Here is a 27,125-nt window from a genome sequence, read left to right on the forward strand (position 1 = left end):
ATCCATTTGTTTCAATGTTTTATTAAACCATTCAATCAGGCCATTTGTCTGCAGATGATAAAACAGTGGTACTGAATTGCTTAATTGCCAGGCTCTCACATAGCTGCTTCAGGATGCGAGACATTGTCAATTAAAGTCTAACGTGGGATGCCGAATTGGATGACAGTTCTGAGAGAGCCAACAGTCTGTGCTTTCGCTTTCCGTAGTACAGCCACCTCAGGGTGGGTATCTTGTTGTGTAATTAACCTACACGAGCATATACTGAAAACTGTTTTTACTTTTGGGGAGTGGGCCCACAATATCTACCTCAGCCCTCTCAAAGGGGACATCCATAATAGGCATCGGTAAGAGGGGAGCCATAGTTGGTTTTTGAGTGGAAACAACCTGACAGTTGGAACACACCCTACAAAACTTCTCCACTTTCGGCCCACATTCAGTCAATAAAGGCTCTTTGAAATGCGTTCCCTCGTCTTCTCCATGCTGAGTTGACCTCCCAAAACGTGGGTGTGAGCAATTTTTTAACCCGTTTCTCAATGTCTATTTGGCACCACCAACTGCTTGATCTGCCCATCCCACAAGCAGAAATCACCCTATACAAGAAACCATCTTTAATTAAAAAGAGTGGTGTTTTAAAACTCAAGTTAAATTTGAAGAAAAACTGGAAAAATTAAAGGTGTTGTAAAACTTTTAACTGGTAGTTTGTATGCTTTGTGCTGAGAAAGGAAATGTTTCACAGACCGCAGAAGTAGCATTGCTAGCAAATAGGGTGGATGGATGACTCTAAAAGGGCCATTGTCCTGAAAAGGAAAAGGAAGCTGAGAACATTAGAACATTCTAGATGAAAACAGGCCATTCAGACCAACAAAGCTCGTCAGTCCTATCCACTTATTTCTTCCAAAAAAACATCAAGTCGAGCTTTGAAAGTCCCTAACGTCTTACTGTCTACCACACTACTTGGTAGCTTATTCCAAGTGTCAATTGTTCTTTGTGTACAGAAAAACTTCTTGATGTTTGTGTGAGATTTACCCTTAACAAGTTTCCAACTGTGTCCCCGTGTCCTTGATGAACTCATTTTAAAATAACAGTCTCGATCCACTGTACTGATTCCCTTCATAATTTTAAACACTTCAGTCATGTCACCTGTTAATCTTCTTTTGCTTAAACTGTAAAGGCTCAGCTCTTTTAATCTTTCCTCATAATTCAACCCCTGTAGCCCTGGAATCAACGTAGTCGCTCTTCTCTGGACCTTTTCTAGTGCTGCCATATCCTTTTTGTAGCCTGGAGACCAAAACTGCACACAGTACTCAAGATGAGGCCTTACCAGTGCATTATAAAGGTTGAGCATAACCTCCTTGGAGTTGTACTCCATACATCGTGTTAAATAATCTAACATTCTGTTAGCCTTCTTAATGGCTTCTGAACACTGTCGAGAAGTCGATAGCTTAGAGTCCACTATGGCTCCTAAATCCTTCTCATAAGGTGTACTCTCGATTTTCCAACCACCCATTGTGTATTTAAACCTAACATTTTTACTTCCTATGTGTAATACTTTACATTTACTGACATTAAATTTCATCTGCCACACATTTGCTTAAGCCTGTATGCTATCCAAGTCCTTCTCTGATGATATAACGGATTCCAAATTATCTGCTAATCCACATATCTTGGTATCATCTGCAAACTTAACCAGCTTGTTACTTATATTTCTATCTAAATCATTTATATATATTAAAAATAGCAGTGGCCCTAGCACTGACCCCTGTGGAACACCACTTTTAACATCGGCCAATTCTGATGAGGTTCCTTGCATCATCACCCTCTGTTTCCTGTGTCTGAGCCAATTCTGCACCCATCTAAAAAAACCACCCTGATCTCCCACTTCTTTTAATTTGATGCCCAACCTCTCATGTGGCACCTTATCAAATGCTTTCTGAAAAAAGCTAGGCAAACCCCAAAGCAAGAAATGCTTTATTTGAGTGAACAGCTTAAACAAATGAAAATCGTAACCATCTAATAATAAAAATAGGTAAACCTGCACTGCTTCATTATAAGACACTATTAATAGATGCAGGTAGGCAGTGGTGAGAGGGATGGCTGGTGGACGTGACATATGCAGATATCAGTGTCCAGAAAAATTAAAGGGGAAAAACCCTGAAGGGATGGTGCACAAAAAGGAATGAGCAGCAGAGCGCTATCTGCTGATGGGAAGAAAGAAGTGAAGCCCTGGGGAGTATACCACAAGATGAGGATCGTTGTGCAGCTGGATTCTCAGAACTTTCCCTGGGAAGCAGATGTGCTCTCAAGCTGGAACACCGTAGCGGACTTCACAGATTAGTTTTACTATGATTCGTGGTAGAAACTGCGGAAGATATCAACTTGATGTAAATATTGTAGCACTCTTTGAATTACAGTTTGCCCACTGTTTTGAGTTATAATAAAGAGGCCATTGGCTTAAACTCCAATAAATATTTATACATTTGCCCATTTCCTTTACCCCACTACGTCAGATAGTTACACCATATCCTCAAATTTCACATTATTCTAGCCAAATACCTTTTCAATTCAAAACTCGTGTAAAATTGTGTTTGGATCAGCAAAGACCAAGCCACTAGGAAAAGCAAAAATTGATCTAATGCCAAAATGTTTTCCTCATAGCATGTTCAAAACTAAGCAGCTTCAGTGACCTAATGATATTGTTACTTATTATTTGAGTCTAAATTACACATCATCAAGAAGAGGAACAGAGTGGGGGCAGAGCCAAGGATCAAATGGTGGGAGTTGAAAAAATAAGACTGCAAGGTTGAGTTTAGGGAAGAGGTGAGACAGGCACTGGGTGGCAGTGAAGAGTTACCAGACAGTTGGGCAACTGCAGCAGATGTAGTAAGGGTGACCGCAATAATGGTGCTTGGCGTGACATCTGGACAGAGGAAGGAGGAAAAGGAAACCTGGCCGTGGAATGGGGAAGTATAGGAGAGTAAACAGAGGAAGAGGATGGCGAAGAAGAAGTGGGATAGTTAGAGAGATGCAGAAAATAGACAAGAGTACAAGGAGATCAGGCCCAAGATGAAGAGAGAGGTGGCAAAGGCTAAAGAAAAGGTGTATGAGTTGTATAACAGGTTGGACACTAAGGAGAGAGAAAAGGACCTGTACAGATTGGCTAGACAGAGGGACCGAGCTGGGAAAGATGTGCAGCAGGTTAGGGTGATATAGGATAAAGATGGAAACGTACTCACAAGCGAGGAGAGTGTGTTGAGCAGATGGAAAGAGTACTTTGAGAGGCTGATGAATGAAGAGAACGAGAGAGAGAGTGAAAGTTGGATGATGTGGTGATAGTGAATCAGGAAGTGCAACGGATTAGCAAAGAGGAAGTAATGACAGCTATGAAGACGATTAAAAATGGAAAGGCCGTAGGTCCAGATGACTTACCTGGAAGCATGGAGGTGTTTAGGAGAAATGGCAGTGGAGTTTTTAACCAGATTGTTTAATTGAATCTTGGATAGTGAGAGGATGCCTGAGGAGTGGAGAAGAAGTGTACTGGTGCCAATATTTAAGAATAAGGGGGATGTGCAGGACTGTAGTAACTACAGGGGGATAAAATTGATGAGCCACAGCATGAAGTTATAGGAAAGAGTAGTGGTAGTTAGGTTAAGAAGTGAGGTGATGATTAGTGAGCAGCAGTATGGTTTCATGCCAAGAAAGAGCACCACTGATGTGTTGTTTGCTCCGAGGATGTTGATGCAGAAGTATTCAGAAGGCCAGAAGGAGTTGCATTGTGTCTTTGTGGACCTGGAAAAAGCATATGACAGGGTGCCTCAAGAGGGGTTGTGGTATTGTATGAGGAAGTTGGGAGTGGCAGAGAAGTATGTAAGAGTGGTACAGGATATGTACGAGGGAAGTGTGACAGTGGTGAGGTCTGCGGTAGGAGTGACAGACACATTCAAGGTTGGAGGTTGGATTACATCAGGGATCGGCTCTGAGCCCTTTCTTATTTGCAATGGTGATGAACAGGTTGACAGACGAGATTAGACCGGAGTCCCTGTGGACTATGTTGTTTGCTGATGACATTGTTATCTGTAGCGATAGTAGGGATCAGGTTGAGGAGACAATGGAGAGGTAGAGATGCTTTAGAGAGGAGAGGAATGAAGATGAGGATGCAAGGAGTTGAGTTGGTGATGGTGGATGAGTTTAAATCCTTGGGGTCAATAGTACAGAGTAATGGGAATTGTGGAAGAGAGGCGAAAAAGAGTGTACAGGCAGGGTGGAATGGGTGGAGAAGTGTCAGGAGTAATTTGTGACAGATGGGTATTGGCAAGAGTGAAAGGGAATGTCTGCAGGACGGTAGTGAGACCAGCTTTGTTATACATGTTGGAGATGGTGGCACTGACCAGAAAGCAGGAGACAGAGTTGGAGGTAGCAGAGTTAAATATGCTAAGGTTTACACTGGATGTGACAAAGATGTATAAGATTAAAAATTAGTATATTAGAGGGTCAGCTGAAGTTGGACAATTGGCAGACAAAGTCAGAGAGGCGAGATTAGGTTAGTTTGGACATGTGCAGAGGGGAGATGCTGAAAATATTGGGAGAAGGATGTAAACACTATAATTACCAAAGGCGACGAAAAGACCCATAAATCCAGCCCACATTAAATCCCTTCGCACCTCCTTGTCAGTGTCTTTTCTCTTGTAAATGTGCCGATCAAGACAAGCAGCAAGCAGCCTAGTATTCCATACCCCCACCGCCGCAGAATGGGCATAAAGTTCTCCCCGTTCCAGCCTTGATTATCTGGGAGTCAGGTACCTAGAGTTGTATAGGGAAATAATAGATCATTATTTGGAACACATGCATCTCATGTGTGTTCCTTTTCTACAATAATCTGTGTAAACACATCCTTAAAACAGAAACGTTTTTAATATTTTAGTAATAAATGACAAAATGAGGACAAACTATATAATGTGTGAAACCTGAAGTCTACAGATCAAATAAACTCTTTCACAAAAGGTTCAAGGATGATACAACAGTTTCCATGGTGCAGTGGTAAGAATTGCTGACTTGTAATCAAGAGTCCCCTGGTTTGATCCTGACTGCCTCCTATATTTAATGTTTTGAGTAGTGAGCTGTTCTTATTGTTAATATTATACAACTAGCAAAATACCCGCGCTTTGCAGCGGAGAAGTAGTGTGTTAAAGAAGTAATGAAAAAGAAAAGGAAACATTTTAAAAATAACGTAACATGATTGTCAATGTAATTGTTTTGTCACTGTTATGAGTGTTGCTGTCATATATATATATATATATATATATATATATATATATATATATATATATATATATATATATACACATACATACATCCACACATATACATATATGCATATCTACATACATATATATATACACACATATATAAACATATATATACATACACTCACCTAAAGGATTATTAGGAACACCATTCTAATACGGTGTTTGACCCCCTTTTGCCTTCAGAACTGCCTTAATTCTACATGGCATTGATTCAACAAGGTGCTGAAAGCATTCTTTAGAAATGTTGGTCCATATTGATAGGATAGCATCTTGCAGTTGATGGAGATTTGTGGGATGCACATCCAGGGCACGAAGCTCCCAATCCACCACATCCCAAAGATGCTCTATTGGGTTGAGATCTGGTGACTGTGGGGGCCATTTTAGTACAGTGAAGTCATTGTCATGTTCAAGAAACCAATTTGAAATGATTCGAGCTTTGTGACATGGTGCATTATCCTGCTGGAAGTAGCCATCAGAGGATGGGTACATGGTGGTCATGAAGGGATGGACATGGTCAGAAACAATGCTCAGGTAGCCCGTGGCATTTAAACAATGCCCAATTGGCACTAAGGGGCCTAAAGTGTGCCAAGAAAATATCCCCCACACCATTACACCACCACCCTACACAGTGGTAACAAGGCATGATGGATCCATGTTCTCATTCTGTTACGCCAAATTCTGACTCTACGATTTGAATGTCTCAACAGAAATCGAGACTTATCAGACCAGGCAACATTTTTCCAGTCTTCAACTGTCCAATTTTGGTGAGCTCGTGCAAATTGTAGCCTCTTTTTCCTATTTGTAGTGGAGATGAGTGGTACCCAGTGGGGTCTTCTGCTGTTGTAGCCCATCCGCCTCAAGGTTGTGCGTGTTGTGGCTTCACAAATGCTTTGCTGCAAGCCTCGGTTGTAATGAGTGGTTATTTCAGTCAAAGTTGCTCTTCTATCAGCTTGAATCAGTCGGCCCATTCTCCTCTGACCTCTAGCATCAACAAGGCATTTTCGCCCACAGGACTGCCGCATACTGGATGTTTTTCCCTTTTCACACCATTCTTTGTAAACCCTAGAAATGGTTGTGCGTGAAAATCCCAGCAACTGAGCAGATTGTGAAATACTCAGACCAGCCCGTCTGGCACCAACAACCATGCCACGCTCAGAATTGCTTAAATCACCATTCTTTCCCATTCTGACATTCAGTTTGAAGTTTAGGAGATTGTCTTGACCAGGACCACACCCCTAAATGCATTGAAGCAACTGCTATGTGATTGGTTGATTAGATAATTGCATTAATGAGAAATTGAACAGGAGTTCCTAATAATCCTTTAGGTGAGTGTGTATATATATATATATATATATATATATATATATATATATATATATATAGATATATATATATATATATATATATATATATATATATATATATATATATATATATATATATATATATATATATATATATATATATATATATATATATAGATATATATATATATATATAGATATATATAGATATATATATAGATATATAGATATATATATACAGTGGTGTGAAAACTATTTGCCCCTTCCTGATTTCTTATTCTTTTGCATGTTTGTCACACAAAATGTTTCTGATCATCAAACACATTTAACCATTAGTCAAATATAACACAGGTAAACACAAAATGCAGTTTTTAAATGATGGTTTTATTATTTAGGGAGAAAAAATCCAAACCTACATGGCCCTGTGTGAAAAGTAATTGCCCCTGAACCTAATAACTGGTTGGGCCACCCTTAGCAGCAATAACTGCAATCAAGCGTTTGCGATAACTTGCAATGAGTCTTTTACAGCTCTGAAGGAATTTTGGCCCACTCATCTTTGCAGAATTGTTGTAATTCAGCTTTATTTGAGGGTTTTCTAGCATGAACCGCCTTTTTAAGGTCATGCCATAGCATCTCAATTGGATTCAGGTCAGGACTTTGACTAGGCCACTCCAAAGTCTTCATTTTGTTTTTCTTCAGCCATTCAGAGGTGGATTTGCTGGTGTGTTTTGGGTCATTGTCCTGTTGCAGCACCCAAGATCGCTTCAGCTTGAGTTGACGAACAGATGGCGGACATTCTCCTTCAGGATTTTTGGTAGACAGTAGAATTTATGGTTCCATCTATCACAGCAAGCCTTCCAGGTCCTGAAGCAGCAAAACAACCCCAGACCATCACACTACCACCACCATATTTTATTGTTGGTATGATGTTCTTTTTCTAAAATGCTGTGTTCCTTTTACGCCAGATGTAACGGGACATTTGCCTCCCAAAAAGTTCAACTTTTGTCTCCTCAGTCCACAAGGTATTTTCCCAAAAGTCTTGGCAATCATTGAGATGTTTCTTAGCAAAATTGAGACGAGCCCTAATGTTCATTTTGCTTAACAGTGGTTTGCGTCTTGGAAATCTGCCATGCAGACCGTTTTTGCCCAGTCTCTTTCTTATGGTGGAGTCGTGAACACTGACCTTAATTGAGGCAAGTGAGGCCTGCAGTTCTTTAGACGTTGTCCTGGGGTCTTTGTGACCTCTCGGATGAGTCGCTCTGCGCTTGGGGTAATTTTGGTCAGCCGGTCACTCCTGGGAAGGTTCACCACTGTTCCATGTTTTTGCCATTTGTGGATAATGGCTCTCACTGTGGTTCGCTGGAGTCCCAAAGCTTTAGAAATGGCTTTATAACCTTTACCAGACTGATAGATCTCAATTACTTCTGTTCTCATTTGTTCCTGAATTTCTTTGGATCTTGGCATGATGTCTAGCTTTTGAGGTGCTTTTGGTCTACTTCTCTGTGTCAGGCAGCTCCTATTTAAGTGATTTCTTGATTGAAACAGGTGTGGCAGTAATCAGGCCTGGTGGTGGCTACGAAATTGAACTCAGGTGTGATACACCACAGTTAGGTTATTTTTAACAAGGGGCAATTACTTTTTCACACAGGGCCATGTAGGTTTGGATTTTTTTCTCCCTAAATAATAGAAACCATCATTTAAAACTGCATTTTGTGTTTACTTGTGTTATATTTGACTTATGGTTAAATGTGTTTGATGATCAGAAACATTTTGTGTGACAAACATGCAAAAGAATAAGAAATCAGGAAGGGGCAAATAGTTTTTCACACCACTGTATATATAGATATATATATATATATATATATATATATATATATATAGATATATATATATATAGATATATAGATATGACAGAAACACTCATAACAGTGACAAAACAATTACATTGACAATCATGTTACGTTATTTTTAAAATGTTTCCTTTTCTTTTTCATAACTTCTTTAACACACTACTTCTCCGCTGTGAATCGCGGGTATTTTGCTATTACATGCTAAAGTGGCTTCGGTTGTCCAACATTATAACTGTATCTCAAGTTTACTTAAAAGTACAAACAGTTCTACCAGGAGCACTTGATGGACTGATTGATTGCATTTATAGTTCTTGGGATGAAACTGTTTCTGAACCGCGAGGTCAGTACAGGAAAGGCTCTGAAGTGTTTGCCGTATGAGAACAGTTCAAATACGCAGCATGGCTGATGTAGCGTGTTCTAGATGCTGTATACCGATAATTCTGTTTCCGATCAGCTGCTGTAGAGCTGTGATTCCACACTCAGTTACAGTGATAGAAATACTCCTAGTGGTGCAGTGAGAATTATATGGAAAACGATGATCCACTGTGGCAACCCCTAATGGGAACAGGTGAAAGAAGATGAAGAAGGTGCAGTGAGAGTAACAACGCTAAAGCAGCTACGAAATAGTATTTGGAATAGTTTGGCCATTCCGTGGACCATTATATTGTTACAGGTTAATTACAATCAGATGCCTTAAACTAATAAACAATATGCGGTTAATTTCAGTGTATTTGATAAAGCTGCATCATGGATGTGAATGTAAAAAAGAAAGGGAAACCACACTGAACAAAAGCACTGCTTTGACGCTGGTTGCCGCCAGTTTGCAAAACTAAGTGGAGAACTTGCATACACCAAGCATTTAGCTGGCATTCAAATGTGCATGGCTTTACGCCAGGTTTAGGTTTTATAAATCGCGATTTGATCGTGGAAATGGGAGTATGCAACAGTTTTGTGCATACGCACCACTTATACATGAGGCCCCTGGCCTGGTAAAATTTATAATGTGACTCGTGTTTAACCCTTAAACCCCCGGAACCGGATATAGTAGGTTCCCAATGTAATTTGCCATTACCCTGGAGCCGAGTATATTCGGCAAAGTACATTTGTTGAACGCCACAACCGGGTAAAGTCGGTTTCCAGTGCAATTTGGAAGCATGCCAGAGCCGAGTATATTCGGCGACATGCATTCGCCGACGTATATTCATTGAACTCTGCAACCGGCTAAAGTTGTTTCCCAATGTAATTTGCCAGCACACTGGAGCTGAGAGTATTCGGCGATGTACATTCATTGAATGCCGCAACCGGCTATACTCACTTCACAGAGCAGTTTGCCAGCATGCCAGAGCAGATCAGTCAGTGCCGTGTATTCGTTGAGCAGCCAGCTGATGACCACTGCCGGCCCCGGCAACACTGCTGCGACACTGTCCCTAGGATTCAGCCCTGCACTAGACTAGCCGGCAAGCATCAGCGCTTACCTCTGTGTGCTTGCATGCAGCCAGTTCAAGCGCAGTTGGCTCAGTGATTTTCTGAATTTCATCAATGGCGTCAGTTGCACCTTGTACATATACAACAGGTGTTCCTAATAATCCTTTAGGTGAGTGTATATACATATACATATATACATATACACATATATATAGAAATATACACATAGAAATATATTTACATATATAACTTTTGTAAGTCAGCTGTAAGGAATGAGCCTGCCAATTTTCAGCCTTCTACCTACACTGGAAGTTGGAGAATTAGTGATGAGTCAGTCAGTCATTTAGTGAGGGCTTTGCCTTTTATTAGTATAGATTTAGTATTTTTCTAATACTGTATTCATTCAGTTTGGTTGCAGCTTCATTTTCTTCCAAATGATTTTATTTTTCACAAATATTTTCATTTCATAGATGATTTCATGATTAAAGTCCAATCAAAGTACAATATCACAGCAGGCTAGTTCAAATTGAAAAGGTCTGTAAATAGATGCAGGTATCTGGAGGATTTAGGAATGAAAACAGCAATTATTTTCAGCAGAGTCTAATCTGATACAGTGATCCCCCACTATATCGCGGTTTAGCTATCGTACCCCGCTACATAACGGAATTATTAATACTACATATTATTATTACTAGGGGGTAGTGCTGGGCGGTATACCGGTTCATACCGAAAACCGTTTTTTTTTTATGATATGCATTTTTCTTATACCACAACACCGGTTTAAATTGCCTAAACGACTTTCGGAACGTGGCGCAGCGGGAAACCTTTCAAGTGGGGACCTTTTTCACTGCTACACCGCTAAACACAGATTTGTTGCACTAGGGCTCTTTTTCACTGCTACACCACCAAATAGTGGGCGGTAGCATAGGTATGCCGCGTGGTGAAAATGGACAGAGAGCATTCCGAAACTGAACTAAAAGTAAAGTTGGACATGATGAACAGAAGAACTTTTGCCAAAAAAAGGAGTCGTCAGCCTGGAGATAACTTTAGTTTTAAAAGGTCAGATGTGTAAATACTGGTTCTATACTACTGGATAATACTGCAAGCCAAGTTGTACTTGTTTTATTTGTTTTCAATACAGTGTAATGTACCTGGGTACTGTGTAATAGTGTGACGACATGTTGACTTTATTCTTGTAATTTGTCATTAAAGTAGACCATCGTAAACTAAACTTCATCGTAAAATGAATATTTAATTTACTAGATTTTCTCAAACCCCGTCATAAGTTATATAGCACATTAAATGCTTTGTGTTAAGTGATTCTTAAACTGACTTCTTCTTGCACTAAGAGGAGGTGCCGGCAGCGATCGCCGCACAGAATGCATTCACTTCATGATCTTCCTGCTCTCTGAACATTTAGAATGCGAAGATAAATACTTAATATAATTTTCATGGTGAAATGCATTAAAGCATGCATTAATCATATGGGGGCACGGCGGCGGCCATGTTTTTCTGGTGGGTTTACTCGGCGTGCTTCATTTTCCTTTCAAAGTCATGTAGGATGTGGGGTTTTGTTGTGCTATATTGACCCTGCTAGTGTATGTTTTGCTTGTATTCATCCTGCGATGTGCTGTCGACTCGTTCAGAGATGGACGCAACTCTGAATGGATGGCATAATTACGTTTATCGTGTGGTGATTGGTTATGTGGTGAAAGAAACAGGAACTGGGGTTTTGGTACATCAGATAGAGACAGCATGCATGCAATAAAGATAGCCCGCCCAGAAGAACATGCATTGAATTCTGTGTTTGTGTCTCCGACCAGCAGATCAGAAACCCAACATTTGTACAATATTTAAGTTAAACTTGTGCGATAGCTATTCATACATCCAGTTTTTTGGAGCCTCGTCACATCTGCCATAAAGTTCTCTACACTGAACATACACCTGGGGACCCCTTACTGCGAGGGAGCAGCACTACCGCCTCACTACCGTGCATGTGTAATACCTGCTTTAATGCATTTCATCATTAAAATGATATCAAGTATTTATCTTAGCATTCTAAATTTTCAGAAAGCAGGAATATCATGAAGTGAATGGATTCTGTATGGTGATTGCTGTCTTCTCTTAGTGCGGAGGAAGTCAGTTTAAGAAGCGTAGTGATTAACCACCTGGTCAGGGAACTTAACACAAAGCATTTAATGTGCTGCATTAATTTATGACGGGGTAAATTAAGTAATTAATTAAAAATTGATTTTAGGAAGAAGTTTAGTTTACGACATTCTACTTTAATTATGAAGTAAACTATGAGAATAAAGTGGAAATGTTGACTTTGTTCTCGAGATATAATTTGTTTTTTTCTTCCCAGTATAGCTTGGTTTGAAGCAAGGTCCATATTAATGCAGTTTGCCTAAAATGATGGTTCAGTTGGTAAAGATGTCATCACCAAGCTACACTTGTTTTATTTTATTTTAATTTGGTGAATACTGTGTAATGCACTTGGGCTTGAAGTCTTGAAGTAATAGTGCAACTATCAGTAATAATACTATTATTTATTTTATTGTTATTATTTATTAGTTTAAATATTATGCAGTTTAATGATGATAAAGTTGTTTAAAAAGTCACTTTAACATGTCAGTGGACAGAGATTGTTAACATTAACAGAAAGTGTAGTTGGTTTACAAAAAATATTTACTATTTATTCCTTTTCTAAGACATATTCGGTGCAATACAATTTTTGACAAGCACTTCTGGATATTTTACTAAGTCTAAATGCCTCTTTGTATGGTTGAAAATATGTTGTCAAAATTATAGTTTGTTTTTGCAAAATTTGTTCAATAAAAAGGTTCTATATTTTGACTGCATCTGTCAATGCAATGTGATACCTTCTCCATTAGTGCCACCCCCTTGAAAACTATCACTTTATGGTGCAATGCAAAACTGTATTAATGCTTGTGTGCACATTAAAATGTTTTTTTTTTGTACAATGTACAATACTCTTGACAGTGGAATAGATTATTCTTAGCCAGTAATTGCAGTGGAAAATGTGGTTAACATCCACTCATGCATGGGGAAAAAAATACTGTCGAATACCGTGAAACCGAGATAATTTAGATAAATACCGTGATATAGAATTTTGGTCATACCGCCCACCCCTGCTCACTTTCGTTCGCCCACCCCGGGTTTGGTTTACCGGATAAACAATTTAAAGACATTGTTATTTTCATTGGAATTGTTACATATGCATTATTTTAATTTGTACTGTACTTTAAAACTTTTGTAAAAACAATATTTGTCCTTTATTTCCTGGCCCGGGCGTGGTTAAATTTCTTTCTCGCAGCACTTATAACGCTGCTCACATTGTGAAGGAGGGGTCTGAACGCACGCTAAAGAGATGCGATCGGTTCAGCTGGTGTCTTGCTGCTGCTGCTTGCCAGCTGTGTGAAATCACTTAAAAGCCAGTACATCAGCTGTCCTTTTGCCAGTTCTCGTCTCTGCTGCTTGCTTTGTGAAAGCAAGCACCCCCCCGTGGGGGGGTGTGCTGAATCCACTCTGAGCAGGTGGACGGATCAGCTACTGGCTTTGTGCTGCTTCTGCCAAGATGCCTGTTCTGCTTGTTGCTCTGCGTGTTCTGAAGGAGGAGGAGTAGGGTGTGAGGACTGTACGCACGCTAAGGAAAAGTGCTCCGATCATCTGCTGGCTTTCTGCAGCTGCTGCTGGCGAGCTGCGTGTTCTGCTTGTCTTTGTTTTAAGAGCTGGGAGTACCTGAAGTTTGTCTGCCAAAAGCATTCCAACAGCTGCTAGGTTAGATGTCAGTGAACTTATTTTAAATTGTTTGTAAGTAGGGCGTGATATGCAAAAGTCACCGTCTCACAAATTTTGCTTCCTAAGGTTGTAATGTCTAGTCTTGTATGTTGTCAAAGTGTCTGTCCAAGATAATCTAGTCTTGATTGCTTCGCTCAATCCCCATCTGGAGGTGCGCTGTGCTCCTGCCGTTTCATGTTTTGAAGAGGGGGGGCTGAATGCATGCTAAGGAAAAGTGGACTTTGTGCTGCTTCTGCCAAAATGCTTGTTCTGCTTGTCACTCTGTGTGTCAATCATTTAAAAGCCTGTACAGCAGCTGTTCTTCTGTCTCACTGCCTTGTCTTGCGTGACGTTAAAATGTTTTATAATAGAGAGATGTTACTCATATCCTTAGCCCGACATCCACATATCATACAGTATGTGTTTACAACGTGTGTTTTAAAAAGTTTACATTTGTTTAAAGCGTGTGGGATGGGTATTTTAAGGGTTAAACTATAAACAAATGTTTATTTATATGGTCTTTCTATATCGCAGATTTTTCACCTATCGCTGATGGGTCTGGAACGTAACTTCCGCGATAGGAGGGCGATCACTGTATTGGAGATGTTAGTAACGAGAAGTGGCTGGAACTTTTTTTCTGTGAACCTTTGTTTTTTTTGGTTTTGGAGGATTATTTATGTAAATATCTTTAAACAAGTCAATTTGTTGTCAAAATTTGACTCTTCATTCTTTTATCTTTTCCAGTTGGTGATGAGTATGGACAAGAAATGATTGAAAGTGCAGCTGTTTTCCTATTTAAAGTATTTTATGATAAAGACCAAGTTGGCCATGAAGAAACAAGAGCTATTAAACAAATGTTCGGGCCTTTTCCATTATCCTCAGTAGATGCTGCCTGCAGTGCCATAAACAAGGTTGCTAGATTCTTTGAGGAGACTCAAATAGAAACATTTCTCAAGGTTCACAGCATCAGCCATTTGAAAGACCAAGTGCCTTTTGGTAAAAATATCTCATTCTCCTTTGATATGTACTCAGTAGATACTTTCCTGGATATGTCATTGCAAATGAAAGATAATGAAGACACAAAAGGATTCAGTTTAGATTATGAAAAATATTTAAATAATCAGCAAGAGCAACAAAAAGCTGTGTTTGTCAACACTGTGGACCTTAAATCCCCCCAAGGAATTGACGGCTCTTTTCTGAGCCGAGAGGTTGACAGGTATTTGCTGCATGGAACTTTGGGATCTCCGAATGCTTCTGACCTTTGTACAACACTGTTTGAAATGTTAACGTCAAACAAAAGTGATGATGAACTCCAAAATGAGGTAAGATGGTAGCAGTTTATCAATTTTTTAATGTTATAATTACATTATTTACAGTCTATTTTGCCTTTGTAATGGTAAATTTGTTTAAATGGATATATACTTTATTAATCCCCAGGGGAAATTCACATACTCCAGCAGCAGCATACTGATAAAAAGCAATATTAAATTTAAGAGTGATAAAAATGCAAGTATAACAGACAATAACTTTGTATAATGTTAATGTTTAACCCCCCGGGTGTCATTGAAGCTGCTCCTCTGTCTGAAGATGATACTGTTTAGTGGATGCAGTGGATTATCCATGATTGACAGGAGCCTGCTCAGCACCCGTCGCTCTGCCACGGATGTCAAACTGTCCAGCTCCATGCCTACAATAGAGACTGCCTTCCTCACCAGTTTGTCCAGTCGTGAGGTGTCTCTCTTCTTTATGATGCCTCCCCAGCACCCCACCGTAGAAGCGTAGAAGAGGGTGCTCGCCACAACTGTCTGATAGAACGGTTTAACAACTGCCTTCCTTATAAAAATGTTTTTGGTAGACTTGTGACCAAGATTAATCTTTAATTTGTCTTCATTGTGTGTTTTTTATCCTGAAATGCTTGTCACACTTTGCTGATTTTAGATTCAGTAGTCAAAATACCTTTTTGAATTTGCAAGTTGCTAATATTCAATGCTGTGCACAAAGTATGTCATTTTAGCTGAGTGGCAGTGTGTCTACAGAACAGCATAATTCATTACAGTATGTCACATTGTTGTCCCTCCGCTCTTAGGCTCTTTTTTCATTGACTGAATGCACACCATTTAATTGATAAAATGCAAATGTTTTAATTAACTGTGAATTCTGCTGTCAGCAGCTTTCTTCCATCAAACTGAGTTTTTAGCAATAAAAGTGATTTACATAATGTCATTTATATAAATTTGGACAGTAAAAGAACCCAAAACATTAAATGAAAACTAAAGTGAAATTTTAATGATCTAATGTACCTGTACTGAAAAGGTACTTAAAAAAAAACAAAATTAAAAACAGTATGTCCAGGGGTGGCCATTTTGGAATTTTTGGTAACGGAAGTAAACATCGGGGTTGCCAGCCCCTTACTATCCGTCCCCTATTGCTTCAAACTGATTGGTACTTAACGACAATTCCTTGCTTCAAAGTCATCATGATTTCTTGTTGGAACACCCCTCCCCCCCCTTCTTCAGTGCAGCACAATTGCACAGTACACCTGGGAGGCGCAAGTTTTTACTTCTTGCTTTGGCGATTCCATTACTTGATGACGGGCCCAACTGCTTCAGGACCATTTCGGTACCAGTACTGAGGTCTAAAAGCTGGTACTGGTACTAAAGTCAAAGGAACCAGATTAAAGGGAGGCAGATTAGTGAATGTTTACCTGTATTTGAATTAAGAAAAACACAATTAAATTAACTAAATTTACTATTAATATTAACTTACAACATATGGCTGTTACACTCCCAGTTCTTTTTTAGATGTTTTTGGAGTGCTGTAACTTTAAGTAACATAACAAACCTGTTGTAATGTATCCAGCACTATATTGACTGTATGTTGACTTAATCAATCCTCTATCACTAAAAAAGTAATGTCTTAAATTATAAAAAAATCTTTTTTTATGTATAATGGTCTGAAGCTCAGAATTTGGTTAGAATTCATTTTGCTGTTATAAACATGTAAGAACTAATTTTTTGATGTCTTAATATGCACCAGGATACTGTTGGGCCTTCTGTTCACACAGCTGTCTGAACTGTATACAGGAGGAGTGTTGAGTGTTTAGTTTGACGTAATTTAACTGTATAAACATAAATGTTTGCAATGTTGTGATTATTTCAATTTTGAATGCATACATTGAATACATTTTCCCTATTGCAATGTGATTCATGGACTCAAAGCCCAAAAAGAAAAGTGAGCATGACTAGAATACTTTCTGTGATCTCCATTTATAATTTCAGCCACTTATCGATGAACATTCTAAGCATCTTTTCGTAGTCTTTTTCAGTGCATTTGTCCTTTCTGAGCCACCTTACAGTGGGGCTTTCTCAATGTCAGTAGTGTATCTGCCACTAATACACACAGTGAAGTTAATCCCTCTTGTTTAAGCCTATGGTTGAATAGCCAGTGAGTTTAAATATGTAAAATGTTACCGTTCTGTGGTGCTACTTATAGTTTTAAAGCTGTTACAAACTATTTTGTTATTTGTGTGCTGAATATTATGTTTCTTTACTTCACACCTGCTCTTTGTTAATAAACTGTAGATTTGTACACCTTGTGTCAAGCTAGTCTTCAAGCTGTTATATTGATAAAGGGAGGAGTTTGGAGCCCTTTGTATCTATTACATCATAATAGTGAGATTGGAACAATAATAATAAGAAAAGACCAAGCTGATTTCCATGTTTTGAGTTGTGGGACTGCTTATCTGTTTTGTCTTAGTTTTATACAGAAAATAGAAAGCAGTATCTTAATTGCAGTTGATCGGATTGTGAGTGTGTATTGGTGAGGACTGTTTCCTGTTTAAATTAAGTAAGCAGGATAGTTAATAAATAGGTAATAGTACCCTGTTTTGCATTGCTGCCTCATATATGCATATTACTATGTTTGGTTATTTCAATTATTCCTGTGGGGTTTCCTCCCATCTCCAAAAGAGGTACATTTTGAATTGTTTGGTGACAATAAATTGGCCTGCTTGAGTAAGTGTGAATGTGTACCTGTGTGCGCACACTGGAATTGGTTGTTTCTTGTCTTTCAACGTTTCTGGGAATCCTTGAGCTCTCTGCAACCCTGAATTCGATTAGGAAAATTGAACAATTTGTGCATGCAGTTTATTTATTTGTTTGTTTAATTCAAGCAATTGTTACCATTCATTGTTATTCATTTTATCTATGATTTAAATCAAGGTAGATTGAAATTCCAGAACTGTTCTTAACCTTACTAACTGATTGTTTTTACAGTTGTTTGAGCTACTAGGACCTGAAGGTTTTGAGCTGATTGAGAAACTTCTGCAGAATAGGTTCGCTATTGTGGAAATTGCCCTTAACACAGTGCCTGATGTAAAGCTGAATAATTTTCATGGTAAGATGTGAATGTCAGAAAAATACATTATTTAGAATGTTTTTGAAGCGGTCAGTTAAATGCAAACTAGTTTATGTAATAAGATTCTGGTCACTCTTGTTTTTCTCCAGCATACTGAAGTATATGTGTTGGGTTAAATGGGGCCTCTGAAGTGGCCCAGTATGAGTAAGTATGCATGTGTACATGAATGAGCCCTATCCAGTATTGGTTCCTACCTTAATGATATTGATGCCCTCATTCACCCTGAATGGATTAAGAGTGTTAGAAAATAATGTTAGAAAAAGATAAAGTATGAAACAGGACACAAGAAAACTAGATCAACAAACCATATGCTGAAAAACTGACCTGATGTCCATCTCAAGTGACGCACACTAACCCTACGCTTTTCTTTGTATGTGTGTTGAAAATCATAGCACTCCATAGGAATCTGGTTTTACCCCAGAACAAAAGCAGCAAGAAATAAAATGAAGTACCTGTTCGGAGCTCAGTGACTAGTACTAGTCCTTATTAACCCACTCACTAATTATCCCAGACCAACACTCTATAATCTATGATATACTGTGCAATAAAGTGTATTAGTAACACCACAAAAAAAAATCTTAAATTACTTTACAACTCAACCCCCTATTTCCCCAACTAATCAGACACATTTTCATCATAAAACATGACAATGACAAGTTATGTCACATGGTAAGATCAAATTTATAAAAACAATTCAGCAGCTGTAAAGTTTGAAAATAACAGCCCAGATTTAAAGTTTTACAGTTCAGGGAGAAGGTGAAAGTACCAGGATAATATTGCCAGTAAACCACCACAAATGTAAGAAAAAAGTTCTATCCTATTAGGAAATAGTTGTGCGTTCCAGACCAAGTCCTGGCTTCTCGTGGAGATGTGTGTGTCTCTTTGTGTCTTTCCCTCTCTCTCCCCTTAGTTTTTACATTTCCGTGTTAATTAAGCTTTTGGGAACTGTCCTTGCCATCCCCATTTTTTTTTCCAGTAAGGGTTGCAGAATCTGAGCAAAATCAATGATGCATGTGGCGCTCATGACAAAACGTAATAATTAAAGGAAATGACAAAAGATAATTTAAGGTAAAAATGAAGACTTTGTACTACTTTGAAAAACCAAATCAGTGAAGTGTAATAGGTCACTAAGGTCAGTGGTATACTACATGGCTTTAGGTTGCAGAGCATAACAAACTTAATGACTGCAGTTGCTGGATTTTGTGGCTTTGAGGATGTCAGATTATATGACTAGGAATCACAGGGGATAATAGCTTAAAAATCTGCTTTATGACTTTTCAGCACAGTTTCATTTCAAGAGAGACCCACCAACTCAAGCTAATTTAAAGGGCAAGGTCAGTTATAGGACGTACTCTGGACCTCCTCGAGGTCATAGTGAAGGAGAGAATTAAAACTGAGTACCACTATGAACAATACTGCACATCCTCTCTCAGACACACTTAACACTGAGTCCTTCTAGCCAATGAATTTTTTTAGCAGAAGTGTGTCAAGAAATGCTACTGTGGCTTTTTTATACCAACAATAATGTGTCTGCATAATGCCTCACTGTAACTGTGACAGCCAAGTTAGAATATTTCTTTCTTTTGAACTTTCTTGCTTTATGGTCATTCTTGTGTTTGTTCAGACTGAAGTCTGTGTGTGTATATTTATTTATTTACTTATTTACTTATGTACCTATTTATGTAATTTTTTATTTGGTACACTGTATTAATCATGAGGGGAAATTGTCTTTTCGCATGACCTTTGAGGGTTACAGCACAGGGTCAGGTTAAGGACCTTGCTTAAGGTTCCAGCAGAGTAGGGCCACCTTTGGACTTGGTTAACATAAAGCTTCTTCATGCCAGGTTTTAAGTGGCATTTATGAATGTAACTTCATACTTTAGTGTTTGACAAAGGTTTGCCAGTGTAATCCCTAGTCCATCTGGTTTTATGAGCTATTGATGACTGATGGTTCTAGATGCAGTGCTGTCTGAGGGATCGGAGATCATGGGTGTTTAGCTTAGGCTTGCGCCATTGCTCTTTACGCACAGAAATTCCTCCAGATTCCCTGAACCTCTTAATGATATTATGCACTGTAGAGGGAGAAATATGCAAATCCCTTCCAATCTTTCTTTGAGGAACATTGTTTTAGACAATAATTCAATAATTTTCTCACACATTGACGAACCAGAAATTTCTGCCCGTTTTGTTCCTCAAAGAATCATAAATGTATTTCATGCTTTAACACTGTAACTTCACTTGGGCATAATAAGATAAGGTTAAACCAATTAAACTAAAACCCCAGTATTCTTGTATTTAAAGAGTTGCAGGATTCTATTCTTCACTGATGGTGTTATCTTGAAATTTCCAAACTTTACATACTTCATTAATGAGTAAGAATTAAGTAAAAAGTTTTACATTCTCTTCCTACAAATAATGATAATAATAATAATACATTGTGTTTATATAGCACCTTTTCCATGCTCAAGGCACTTCACATAGTCAGAAAGAACAGCAGAGTATATGCAACATTGGATACAAATATTTTCTGTATAGAACACTAAAACAGATAGATAAATAAAGGATATACAAAGCATTAAACAGAATTAAAGTCATTAAACCAGGGTAAAATACTAAATTCAATACTAAAAGAAAAATCCTGAACAAAGAACATAATTTGTGATATAACACACAAATTATCGTGAGCACCTGGACAGAGAGGTCAAGTGAAAGAGGGGGCATGTTGTTAGGTTATGTTAAATGCCTTCCTGAACAGATTAAGTTTTAAGCTTTTTTTACATAAAGAATGAATTGAGTCAGCTGATCTAATTAATTTAGAGAAGTCATTCTAAAGTCTGGGTGCTATACAGCTGAAGCCCCTGTCACCCACAGAGTGTATGTTAGTGTAAGGCACAGCAACATTTCCAGAATGATAGGACCTTAGTGGATGAATAGTAGCGTAGTGATGGAGCACGTCACTGATGTAGTCTGGTGCAAGGCCATTTAAAGCTTTGTAGTTTGTTAATATAATTTTATATTCAATCCTGTAAGATGCAGGAAGCCAGTGAAGGTGAAGCAGGATGAGGGTTATGTGCTCAGTATTGCTGGTTCATGTAAGGACTCTTGCAGCAGGGTTTTGAGTCAACTGGAACTGTGATTCAAGATTTGAAGGGGCTTCTGCCATTAGAGAGTAACAATCATCAATGCAGGATGTGATAAATGATATGTTATGGAGGTGGAAGTAAGAAAGTTTCTTATTGTGATTTATGTGGGTGGAATAAGAAAGGGAGGAATCAAAAATGACACCAACATTCCTGCCATTAAAACAAAGACTAATGAGATGGTATCAAAGAGAGATTGAAGAGGAGCAAATTTTCTTAAGTTGCTCTTTAGTGCCAGTTTGCAGGAGTTCAGTTTTGTTACAATGTAATTTTAAAGAATTGTGCTCCATCCAGGTTTTAATTTCACTGAGGCAAGTTGTGAACTGAGACAGTTCTGATGAAGTTTCACTTTTAATATTGAAATATTGTCAAGTATCAACTGCATAAAAATGATAACCCTGTCAAAAGCTATGAGTAAAATGGGCAGCAGGGTTTTTGGGGTCATATAGGTACAGAAGAGCAGAGGGCTGAGGACAGAGCCCTGAGGAACTTCTTGTATGACTGGCACTGAGCTGGATCTTCTGACTAACAAACTCTTGCCTGTCAGTCAGATAGGACTTAATACACTGGAGGGCAATGCCAGAGATACCCAGAATGTTCTCCATTATGGAGAATAGAATTTTAGGTTGAACAGTATCAAATGCTGCATTAAGGTCTAATAGAATTAATATGCTGGTTTGCTGCCATAAACAAATCATTAGTTACCTGAAGCCGAGCAGTTTCATAGCTCTGCTGTGCTTTGAAACCAAACAGAAAGGATTCCATCAATGTATTAAAAGTTAAATCACTGCTGTAAGTTTTGCTGATAGATAACCCAGATGTTCAGATCAGGTCTAATATATAACCACCAGAGTGGGTGGGAAGATCAGCACGTTGCACCAAATCAAAACAATCCAGCAAGGACAGGAATTCATTTCTCAGTTTACATGTAGGAATGTCGATGTAGGTATTGAAATTGCCAAGAAGAATGACTGTCTAGAAAAGGGAACTTAAGTGGGTTAGTAGTTAAGTCAGATCAGATAAAAAGACCCATTGTATTTTGGAGGCAATATAGAACAAGCAGGACCAAATTTCTTTTTTTTTCTTTTTCATTTTTCTTTTTTTTTTTTTTTTTAAGAGTCAGACACTCGAAAGACAATGGACAATTGATTGTGAATCTTTTGATGCAAAATACCAGTATCTTTTAGGACATTCCAGTCTGACCATTTGCTCTGGACAAACTGTTTAATATGCCTAAGTTTGTCACAAGAGTATTTCAGCATAGTAGAAAGCCAATACTTATCCGACAGTAGTTGAATACACTTTATGCAGTGCAGCACAGATGAGAAGGTGAGACGGGTGGGGTGAAATGTAGCAAGAATCCTGCAGAAGCATAGACTGATGCCACTGGAAGATTGATCCATTAAAAAAGGAGGAGATATTATAAGATGCACATGAAGATAATTAATAGAATTCTGCTGTTTGTTTGTTTTTTTCACTGTTCCCTTTAATACCTCTCACGAAAGCATTTGAGAGCGTGATAGATTATAGACAAGTTGAGCAAAAATGACCTTTACAATCATTGTCTATTGTATAGTGATCGGTGCAGTGCTTTTTCTTAGAAAAACACCAGTGTTTTGTTGTTGGTGATGTCATAAAGTTTGGAAGAGCTACCGTTTGTGTCCTGTTTACTGGAACCGTGCTATGAGTATAATTTTTTCATCATGTTAGATTGGCAACAGCAGTTTTTTTTAAAATAGTTTGGAAGAAGGAAACGTTAACCACAGAATTAGAAGAGTCAAACCGTTATCATGTCCTTGTGGAGCTGGACGGTGTCTCTGATAATTCTGAGGTGATAGGCAGGGATAAAGAGCCCCAACGGGCAACCTCAAAACCAGTTCCCAAAAGGGAGAGGTAGTGATAGTTGGGGACTCAATCATTAGGGGGATTGAAGCACAGGCGTGCACCAGAGAGAGAGAGTCTTGCACAGTGTGTTGCCTTCCGGGTGCACAGGTGGGGGACCTCCCTAGAAGGGTAGATAGGCTCTTGGCCATAGTGGGGGTGGATCCAGTTGTCATTGTCCATGTTGGAACAAATGACATACATAAGGGTAGTCTGTCAGTTCTGCCATCCAAATTCAAAGAGTTGGGTACTAAACTCAAGTGCAGAACTGACAAGGTAGTCTTCTCCGAAGTTCTGCCTGTGCCACGTGCCAGTCCAGGTTAGTTTGAGGAGATTAGAAGGCTCAACGTGTGGCTCAAAATGGGTAGAAGGGTATAGGTTTATGGGGCATTGGGACTCCTTTTGGAACAGATGGGACCTGTTCCGCCGTGACGGGTTACATTTGAACGGAGGGGCACCAATGTATTGGGGAGGCGTATGTGTAGGCTAGTCGAGGATTGTTTAAACTAGGGAATTTAGGGAGTTTAGGACAGGCCAGATTTAGATCTATACATGGAAGAACAAACAATGGTGTAGAAATAAAAATGCATAGTAATGTAAATTTAAGCAAACATAAATGTAGAAGGATTAACACATTAAAAATAGCTTGCCTTAATGCTAGAAGTATCAAAAATAAGGTAAGTGAGTTGGAGTTGTATGTAGCAGAGCATAATTATGATATTATAGCAATAACTGAAACCTGGCTAAATAACAAAGATGGGGATGAGTGTAACATAGAGGGATACACATTTTTTAGGAAGGATAGACAGAACAGAAAAGGAGGTGGGGTTGCTGTTTATGCCAAACAAAATTTAAATGTAAGTCCTCTTCAGTTGGATGATGAGCCCCATCTTAGTGAGGACATGTGGCTTCGCCTGGAAAATATTAGGGAAAAGGTCTTATTTTAGGAGTGTGTTATAGACCACCCAATTCAGACAGTAATTTCAATACACATCTTTTTAGTAATATCAAAAGGCAAGTTTACAGGGGATATTATAGTCATGGGGGACTTTAATTATCTAAATATTAACTGGGATAACCTTGCAGATGGAGGAGCACAAGAGCTTTTAGAAGTAATCAGTGACTGTTTTTTAACACAGCATATTAAAACACCAACAGGGGTGAAGCCTGTCTGGATTTAGTATTCTGTAATAATCAGGATAGAATTGATGGTGTAGAGGTGATTGAACCACTAGGGTCAAGTGACCATAATGTAATACAATTCTCAGTATTTTGTAAGAGTGCAGATGCAAAGACTAAAATTGTTAAGTTGAACTTTGTAGGGCTAATTTTGAGCAGATGCGACAAAGTCTAAGTAGGATAGACTGGGATAAGCTTTTAAATGTGTGGAGCAGTGGAACAGGTTTAAAATGTTTTACATGTAATGCAGGACAGATACATACCTAAATTTGGAATTAATAGGAAACTAAAAAAACTCCACAGTGGATTAATAAAGATTTAAAAAAGAAGTTGCAAAGGAAAAAACTGCTGTATAAGGCATATAAGACTAATGACTGCAAAGAGAATCATAGAGCATATGAGAACATGAGGGCAACCATTAAGAAGGATATCAGGAGGCTAAAAGACAGTTGGAGAGGCATATAGCAGATAAGGCAAAGAAGACCCCAAGAGATTCTTTCAGTATTTTAGTAGTAAAAGAAAAGTTAAGGAGGAGGTCAAGTTCATCAGGAATAGTAAAGGGGAATTAAAAAATACAGACAATGAAATAGCAGATGCCCTAAACTTAAATTTTTCTGAGGTGTTTGCAAGTGAGCAAGTGGATAACCTCCCAGAGGTAAACGTGACTACTAAGGAGGTACTGAGGGATTCGGAAATTGTAGAGGGAGAAGTGCTGCTCAGATTAAATAAGATGAAATCAAACAAATCACCAGGCCCAGATAATATTTATCCTCGTGTTCTTAAGGAGGCTAGTGAGTACATATATAAACCCTTGACACATATTTTTAGGAAGTCACTGCGTACTAGAGAGATTCCAAAGGACTGGAAAATGGCAAATATCATCCCATTATATAAAAAGGGTGACGGGGCAGATCCAAGCAGCTATTGGCCAGTAAGCTTAACATGCATCATAGGAAAATTAATGGAAAGAATGATTATGGATAAGATTGAGCAACACATGACAAGGACAGGAGTTATTCTGAACAGTCAGCATGGGTTCAGAAGAAGGAGGGCGTGTTTTACTAACATACTGGAATTCTATTCTATGATATAATATTACTAGCAAAATACCCGCGCTTTGCAGCGGCAAAGTACTGCCTTAAAATTTTTATTAATAAGAAAAGTAAACCTTTTTAAACTGAGGGAAAATATACCAGTAATTATTTGTTAAGGATCTCTTTGTATGCCACGTTGTCAGTTCGGCCCTCCGAAATATTAGTATTTGCAGGACTTGTTGTGTTGAAGTGACATTCGGTATCTGTCAAGCGTTGTAAGTATACAACCGGTTACATCTATAACTTCGCATCCAGCTTTTGAGAGTTTAAACATTCATAAACATCAAAGTGTCCACTAGTGAAATCGTCACCTGTGAATCTAAGATGTTTAAGAGGCATTGGCGGTTGTTGAAAGGTGGAAAATATTTGGCCATTTCGGTACACTTGAAAGCGACAACCGAACAATTCAGTGGCAGCCATCAACTCACATGCAGAACTATAGGTGAAGGGCTTAAGCATTTCACTCTTATAGTGCTCCTGTGTAGTATAATTATCTCCTGTACCGTCATCAGTCCACACCTTGAACCTGTCCCAGTCATTCAATACATAAGACACAATGTTCCTCCGCATATCAAGAGTGAGCCTGATATGGCCGTGCAATATGTAACACAGAGAATGGAAAAGGCAGGCGCCATCTCCGGGCATGGAAACCACTCAGTGAGTGACAGTTCTTTGATCGATGGTGATCACCTCGATAGACATGTTAATTTGGGTACGGTTGGAACGATAAAGGAAATGGGTAACTGAACAATGTAAACTCTAAAATAAATGTAAATAAATGTAAGTCTAAAATACCTATACAATAACTATAATCGTAATAAACAAATAATAATAAAACAGCGGAGAAGCCGTGGATTAAATAAAAAGGCTGCAGTTATCAGCAGGGAGATGTGAATACTGTGGCGAAGCAAGAAAGGGAATGAAGAGACTGGAGCGACGGATGGCCTTATATAGGCAGGCAGCCAACAACGTGGAAGGCGTGGGGATGGGGGACCCAACGGCGCCTCACACGGCAACCGAGCTGCAGGCTATGGACGTATATATGTACCCATCTAAAAACATTACCCTGAACTCCCACTTATTTTAATTGAAGTTATCAAGAAGACGGGGAAACAGTTGGAAACTTGTTAAGGGTAATTTTCGCACAAACATTAGGAAGTTTTTCTTTACACAAAGAACGATAGACACTTGGAATAAGCTACCAAGTAGTGTTGTAGACAGTAAGACTTTGGGGACTTTCAAAACTCGACTTGATGTTTTTTTGGAAGAAATAAGAGGATAGGACTGGCGAGCTTTGTTGGGCTGAATGGCCTGTTCTTGTCTAGAGTGTTCTAATGTTCTATTAGTTTTAAGTATTTAAATGCATTTTTTGTCCACTTGATGGCAGTGTACCAGTGTTTCAGCATTCTCCTTGGCTTGCGCAAATCACTGCTGTTTTGGCAGCATTAGCTGAAGGGTGATTTCATTTTAGGCTTTGGATGTTATATCCTCTTTAAATGAGGCTTCCATATGTAGTACTGTAGATTCCGGAATATAAGCTGAGAATTTCGTCCCAGATTTTTGGCTTGGAATTTGGGGGTCGGCTTCCACAACGAGTATCGTTTCAGATTCAAGATTTCCAGTGCAATGCCAGTTTTGCCGATGAATACGGAAGTAATTAATGATGAAACCACAGCGTCATCTTTCAGATGAAGAACTAACTTTGCATGCTGGTACTTTAAATTAAATAAAG

At 38.7% G+C, this 27,125-nt stretch overlaps 1 protein-coding gene across 1 annotated transcript in view; it reads left to right on the plus strand.

Moving 5' to 3' along the window:
• Window positions 1-27,125, plus strand: part of ascc3 (activating signal cointegrator 1 complex subunit 3) — a 683,087-nt gene that overhangs the window by 46,066 nt on the left and 609,896 nt on the right. The window contains exons 4-5 of the mRNA XM_039747862.1: window positions 14,428-15,005; window positions 17,958-18,078. Of these exons, the coding sequence (XP_039603796.1) occupies window positions 14,428-15,005; window positions 17,958-18,078 (699 nt within the window). The remainder of the gene's footprint in view (window positions 1-14,427; window positions 15,006-17,957; window positions 18,079-27,125) is intronic.

The sequence above is a fragment of the Polypterus senegalus genome, chromosome 3 (genome assembly GCF_016835505.1).
Source record: "Polypterus senegalus isolate Bchr_013 chromosome 3, ASM1683550v1, whole genome shotgun sequence".
NCBI classification, from domain to species: Eukaryota; Metazoa; Chordata; class Cladistia; order Polypteriformes; family Polypteridae; genus Polypterus; species Polypterus senegalus.